Source organism: Oratosquilla oratoria, chromosome 9, assembly GCF_046742065.1.
Source record: "Oratosquilla oratoria isolate Oo_2021 chromosome 9, ASM4674206v1, whole genome shotgun sequence".
NCBI lineage: Eukaryota > Metazoa > Arthropoda > Malacostraca > Stomatopoda > Squillidae > Oratosquilla > Oratosquilla oratoria.
The window spans coordinates 12113018-12120517 of record NC_134785.1 but is presented as its reverse complement, the minus strand read 5'-3'; the positions used below and the strand labels follow the sequence as shown (position 1 = coordinate 12120517).

General features: G+C 44.7%; 1 protein-coding gene across 2 annotated transcripts in view; it reads right to left on the bottom strand.

The window, feature by feature from the left end:
* The window catches only part of LOC143028208 (glutamate receptor-interacting protein 2-like), a 427238-nt gene that overhangs the window by 346235 nt on the left and 73503 nt on the right, over positions 1–7500 (bottom strand). The window contains exon 1 of one of the 2 annotated variants that reach the window (XM_076189998.1): positions 5021–5114. The exons of the other annotated variant lie outside the window; for it this stretch is intronic. Coding sequence (XP_076046113.1) covers positions 5021–5099 — 79 coding nt within the window. The 5' untranslated portion in view covers positions 5100–5114. Of the gene's footprint in view, positions 1–5020; positions 5115–7500 lie in introns of those variants that run through there. 2 annotated transcript variants of the gene reach the window in all.

Here is a 7500-nt window from a genome sequence, read left to right as displayed (position 1 = left end):
CAAGGCTCAAGAATTTGTATTTCCAAGCCTCAAAAATATCCTTCAAGAATCAGCGAAGACGAAGAAAGTCGAATGCCTCTACACTATGAAAGAACTCAGGGACATCTTGGTTTCCAATCTTCTTCCCAACCCGAAGTGAAAGGGTCGAGAGAGTATTTGGATTTGAGTGAAAGAAATGGAAGAACACCTCAGATGGAAAGGCCATCTCGTTAAATCGCCCATTAAACCTCTTCATTTTACGCGAGCGTCGCCGCCAAGGAATTTCAGCGACCTCATCGTACATTTGGCCAAAGAAGCTCCTCTGCGTTTTCTATTTTCGCGACTTCGGCGTCTGGCCACAGAAAGAACGGGAAACGCGTTGTTGTGAATGAGAAGAGAGAAGCGACGCACTGACGTTCGAACCCCAGATTGTTATTCGCTAATTGTGTTACAAAGGATTACAAAGGCGGAGCATGCCGACAGGAGACCTTTTGATCCATATCTAGGTCGGATGCGAAAAAAAATATAAATAATAAAATAATAAATAAAAACTATAATAATGTAAATAGCAAATAAAATACACAAATAAATGCATAGGTATAGTTAAATAATAAACAAACAGGTAAATAGTAAATAATAATAAATTGACATATAACTAATAATAAATGAAAATCAGACAGACAAATGATAACAAAACAAAAACAAATAATATAAGATAAATTATAATCATTACAGCATCTTCGAGCCATCTCCAACTAGAGACTCATTTGAACATCTCTCCTTACGAACAGCCTTGAAGAGCCCTTTCTTTTTTTAACCAAATGTGCCCCGGCATTATGAGTGAAGACTGTTTTAGCTCACTAAGAAACTAATAACCAGTAACTATTACCTTTCTCCTACTCGTAGAGCAAAGGACAATAAGTATTTAAAAGACTTTCTTCTGACTCCAAAACTAGAACAAGATATGATAACGAACCTGCAGTGGCTGTGAAACAAACACATAAAACATAATATCTACATATAGTTGCTCCGAAAATAATGAGGATAGGAATGTACCACTTTAAAATCAAATGCGTTTTGATGTTTTATGTTTTAACAAGCTTAAAGCAAATATATTAGGATAAAGAGTTCCAAGGCTCTCTAACTCTCTCTCTCTCTCTCTCTCTCTCTCTCTCTCTCTCTCTCTCTCTCTCTCTCTCTCTCTCTCTCTCTCTCTCTCTCTCTCTCTCTCTCTCTTACACACACACACACATACATACACAAGAAAAAAACATTGCTAATTGTGAGCATTTCTACAAGAAAAGAATGTCTATAAAGATTCTGTAATTGCATCGTCTCCAAGGGACATACAAAGACATAGTTGAGAACGCAGACCGTGAAAATAACGAACGAAAAGTGGAAGGGAACGAGGCCGTCCAATTGTCCGATGGAGATCGAAGAGGATCGTCTCTTTGGGAAAGCCGATGAAGTAGAGGTCTTTGGTCTGTTGTGCACTCCGCCGTAGGACTGACGGTAGATGAAGGCTTCAGTAACAAACGAGTATGGTACGCAAGACTCCCATCCCCCACGAAGTAAAGAAATATTAAGAACAGTAATGAAACTCTTAGCTCACTCAAGCCTTTTCGAACAACCAGCGTTCAGCGTTCGTACTCTGTTCAGTGTTGAATTGAACAACTACGATAAGCAGGGTTACCAACTACCATAAGGTCAATCGATTCCGAGGACTGCAAGGAGCATCAGGAACCTGTGGGACGTTTTCAGCAGCAAAACTTGAAACTTCAGCCCTCCATGATCCTGTTCTGAAGGGCGATAGAGGGGAAAACTTCAGGACTGAAAGACTGAAACCAAGTGTGTTATCAGCAAAGACGACACCAAGAGCTACAACCGATATCACACTCTTCGGTAATAGTGAATGAAGATACTCTGAAATATCTGAATACAGTTCCCCATTTACGTACAGATTTCGGGGTATTTTCCATAAGCAACTTTAGATGAAGAAGGTGATAATGTATATGCGTGCTTGTTTATGTACATATATATTTTTTTTGTGTGTGTGTGTGTGTGTGTGTGTGTGTGTGTGTGTGTGTGTGTGTGTGTGTGTGTGTGTGTGTGTGTGTGTGTGTGTGTGTGTGTGTGTGTGTATGCGCGCGCGCACTGATAATGACCCATAACCACCAGCGTATAAACATTAAAAAAAGGCCTTAATGGGAGGGGTTCATCTCTTCGAACTGGCCAAAGAAAAAAAAAGTTAGCCCAAGTAGTAGTAGTAGTAGTAGTAGTAGTAGTAGTAGTAGGAGGAGGAGGAGGAGGAGGAGGAGGAGTAGGAGGAGGAGGAGGAGGAGGAGGAGGAGGAGGAGGAGGAGGAGGAGGAGGAGGAGGAGTGTTAGTGGTATCCAGGAATGTTGAGGAGGTGGGTGGGGGTGGGGAGGGGGAGGGGGAGGGGTTGAGTGGGAGAAATTTCTGTGTGAATTACCCTCACACTCGACCACAGGGATGGGCGTCTTTACGTGCCTTTTCGGGCCCTTTGGGCATTTACTCCTTAACCTCAGTCTCACCTGCGAATTCCTCTTTTTTCTGTGTGTGTGTGTGTGTGTGTGTGTGTGTGTGTGTGTGTGTGTGTGTGTGTGTGTGTGTGTGTGTGTGTGTGTGTGTGTGTGTGTGTGTGTGTGTGTGTGTGTGTGTGTGTGTGTGTGTGTGTGTGTGTGTGTGTGTGTGTGTGTGTGTGTGTGTGTGTGTGTGTGTGTGTGTGTGTGTGTGTGTGTGTGAGTGTGTGTGTGTTCGCCCATGTCACATTCCCCCCCGTCTAACTAAATCGACACATTTGGCATAACTTCATTATAAAGACATAAACGAGACTATTACATGAAACTGATGTCCCACATCAAAAGGAACGAATTCTCATTTAATATAGTACACACACGCGCACACACACATACACACATATACACGCACGCACACTCACACACACACAAAGTACACAAACACGTACGCACATACACACATATATACGCACGCACACTCACACACACACACACACACACACACACACGTACACACACACAGAGCTAAAAAGGTACTTTTTGATACCATTCCTCCACCTCCCTTTTAGACATAATCATCATATTGGTGGCGCCAACTACTGAACTGAAACCACAGGTATATTGAACGGAACAAGTCATCCGTTCAGTGGTCGAGCATAAAGGCGAAGAAAGGGTCACCTAGACTCAGAGCAATTAAAGTTGAAAGCAAACAGGAGACGACTTGAGATGAACTAGGACAGGGCACCTAGGCCGCACGTCGCAAACGAGGCTTGATCCTGTGACACCCAATTAGACTCCCACACACTGTTTAAGACGAGCTTACTATAGTACCCGAGTATCATACGCATTATTTTACCCAGAGGAGCATCTTTCCCGAAGAGCGAAGACTCACACTTCGGGAGCCTGAGCACTAAATCTCACACGACCACGACCAAAAACACGGATACGGACGACGCGTTCGCCGTCCTTCCGCAGCCCCCGCCGCAGCCCCCGCCGCAGCCTCCGCCGTAGCCGCAGGTCAAATTCCTGAGGGTTCGAAACCCCGTGACGTTAATCCCTCGGGTACAGAGTCGTCCTCTATAAATTTTGTTCTGGCTAGAGCCGCGCCAATTAATCTGAAGCTGTGGAGCGGTCCCATTATTCGAGAATTTTAATCCATTTATCTGTCTGCCTATCTATCTACATATCTACCCACCTGTCTACCTATCTATTTACTTACCTATCTTATCTACCTATCTATTATATATATGTACGGATGTTACAAATAACTAGGGACCGTGAACGGTGGCGCTCCGTGGTTGCTGAAGTCCAAGAGGATATGGCACGACGGTAAGGTAAGGTATATATGTATACATACATACATACATACATACATACTCGTGCATACATACATACATACATATACGTCAATAGGGAATACGTCAGTACAAGAAACAAAGAACTTTGCATTGGCAAAATAATAAACTCTGTCGATCTGCCGAAGCAGTAAATCCTTCCGAAGTTCTCAACAAAAGAATTGCGTGATAAAGGCAATACTGATCGTACGAGTGTACTGCAAATTCGTAGAACACCGCTTAGTATGTTCTTATCATGTAAAGCTGGTGTATGAATGATGCGCACGCGCGCACACATTCCCACACACGCACACGCGCGCACACACACACACACACACACACACACACACACACACACACACACACACACACACACACACACATACATACACACACGACTCCCGCCCAGGGCTGAAAAATATCGGTATCGCTGCGCTGCGAATCGTTACTCCGACTCTCGTGGGCGGGGAGTTAGGTGTGTTTGTGTGCGTGTAAGGTCACAGCATTACCCATAGATCGGTCACATATGATCTCTGAGCTCTCTTCCGGGAGGGTAGTAGCTGCCGGTCACGAGCCCAACACGTGGTCCAAGACCATGGTGAGGCTTGCCCCGGCGCTGTAGAACACAAAGAATCGTAAATATGCGCGCACGCACAGCCACACATGCAAAGGCGAACCTGACCTTCCCAGATGTGCCTTCATACGCGCTCGCGGGCACTGCCAAGAGAATCTATCACTGCCTGCCCTGCACCGCGACGCTTTTAGGGAAACCCACCCAGGGGCTTCAACCAGGGACGTCACTATACACACATACATACACATATGCACGTACATACTCATACATATGTACGAACACACGTACACACGAATTTAAGAGCAAACTAGACACTGCGAGATATAAAGAAGCGACATCACGAGCATAGCTCTCCTTCCCGTAAGATACAACTAGGTAAATACCCACACAGACATACGTATATATATATAAATATATATATGTATGTATATATATACATATATATATATATATATATATATAAATATATGTATGTATGTATATATATATATATACATATATATATACATATATATATATATATATATATATATATATATATATATACATATATAATGCAATCAGTTTTCACATGCAGATAATGATATACTCACATTGTTTGCGTCTCCGACCCTTCCTGAGACACGGAGGAACACACTTCTTGGCGGCGGAACCCCCGCCGCAGGAGGCCATCCTCCTCCTCTTCCTCCTCTTCTTCCTCCTCCTCCTCCTCCTCTTCCTTCCTGTCTGACTGACAAACGCCCCCAACGACGGTGACGAGTGTTCGCGTCCGCGAGGACGGAGGGGGGGAGGGGGTGGGGGGGTGGGGGAGTCTTGGAGTGACTGAGGAAGAGTCTCCCGAGAATTCTTGGGGACTCCTTTCGCCCACAAGAGCAATCGGAGGCGCGCCGGTTTCGCGTTCGCCTAGTTGTGGGTTCGATTCCCGCACTTATCTCCGATTCCCAGAAGGGAGTGTTACCTGCCCCCCAGTAGGGCAAAGATGACGGTTTCGGCCACAGATACTCAGCTCCTCCTGGCGTAGACTCCTCACCTTCTTCGTCGACAAGAATCCTTTCGATTTGATTCCAACTACTTCAGAAGTAGACAAATTTTAGTCTATATTGTACTTCCTTCCTAGTAGATGTCTTTCAACAAAAAGCATATGATGCAGATCATGCTGCATCAGCTCTGGAGAATTTCAACGTTAGGTGACGTCATTGGACTCATTAGGTGGGCAAGGACATTTGTCCCCGATTGTACTAGGATGTGTTTACCTACTTGTATATACCTGGTTGTGGGTGACGAAAACTAGTACGTGTAAATCCCTTAATCCCCCTCTTAATACCAACACCCACTCCGTCTCCTTCTTACACTATTTCGTTCGATTCTTCTCAAACGCCAAGACTCTTTGGTAATTTCAAAAAACGCGAAAGAAAAAAATGCCATAAAAAAGAATAAAAAAAAAATAAAAAAATGAAAACTCCGTAGCGGATGAAGCTTCTGTATCATTATTATTATTATCATTATTATTATTATTATTATTATTATTATTATTATTATTTTTTTTCTTTTTTTCTTTTTTCTTTTTTTTAAGCTGGGAACATAATACGCACTATTCCCTGTCGACACGAATCCTTCTATCTCTCCTTCTATTTTCTATTTTCTTCTATCACGACTTCGTCTGCAACGATGTTGGTCATCACACACGTTAACACCCCTTACGCACTGAACAGTCCTTTACCCTGTCCCAATGACCGCCGCCAGGGGATTTTATTCATTTGGGGGCATCTACCCCCTCGGTAGGAGAGGAGTTCAGAATGGTCCGTTTCTACCATTCATTATTTTTTTTTTTTTGGGGGGGGAAGGGGAATGGAGGGGGCGTAAAAACACTATTAGACCTCCACCGCACATGGTAAACGAATTATAAGAAAAAAAAATTATTTTCCACTAAACGGAAACACTTATAATCTCTCCAGTAAGGCCACATGTCTCATAGTCACGTTACCGCGCGCACGCACACACAAACACTCCCCCCACCCCCCAACCCCCACCTCAACCCCGTCGTGCACATAGACAGTGGACCGGGCCCTGAGACCATACAGAGTCCGGGTACGGTTTCAACTTGTGCTCTCGTTTAAACCCCATTCTTATGATCTACTGTTCTTTAGCTTCGTGGAGAGCATCACTTCAGCACTTAATAACATCACTAAACACCACTAGTTTTCAGTCTGGGGGGTCAATTGCTCCACTATGTGACCCCTTTCCTTCCCCTCCACCCCCAGGGTGGTCCGTCGACCCCAGATGGGGAGCCACTGGTCGACAGATCCTGGGGGAGAGTCTAACCCACCAGAGAGAAAGGCAGAGAGCCAGGGCGCTCCCCACAACGGCTCAACACACAACCACAGAGACACTAACAGAAGCCGCATCCACTCTGGCAGCTACCACCTCGCTACCTCTCACACCTCCATCGTCCCACCTCCACCTCTCGCCAACCACCTCCACCACGAGTATTATATCCACAACCCACACTATGGCTTGTATCGTTCCGCTGAACCCGTAGATGCAGTGTTTACCTCGCTTCGTCTCTCGTACCGAAAGATGATTTGATTTTCTCTTTTGGTTCGCCGAAACGGTATTCGGCGGTGACTCTCAAGACCATTGCAAACGCCTCCTTCCGTTTTCTTTAAGTGCGGGTTGTTCCTCCTCTTCGATTCGTCCACGTAATCTCGACATCAGTTCGGCTTTTTTTTTATCTATTTTCTTGTGTATTCGACCCTGTCCCGTTGCACTATCTAACCCCTTTATAAGCGCCTTGACAATCACTATTCTTCCTTGTACGAGACGAACCGTTCACACGTGTGTACTTGCACACACCTAAACGTTTGCTCAAATGACTGGAACGTTTCCGTGGCACGCGTTCACTCCTCACCCACGGGACAAGTGGTCGCCTCTGTGCACAGGCACACGAGCCGAGAAAAGCTTTCAGAGATACAAGTATGGGTAGAAAATTGATGAGAATGCTTAAAGCACAGCACCTCAGGCAAAGCTCCAAATATACGACATTGGTATGTAGAAAGTAGTTGTTGTAGATGTA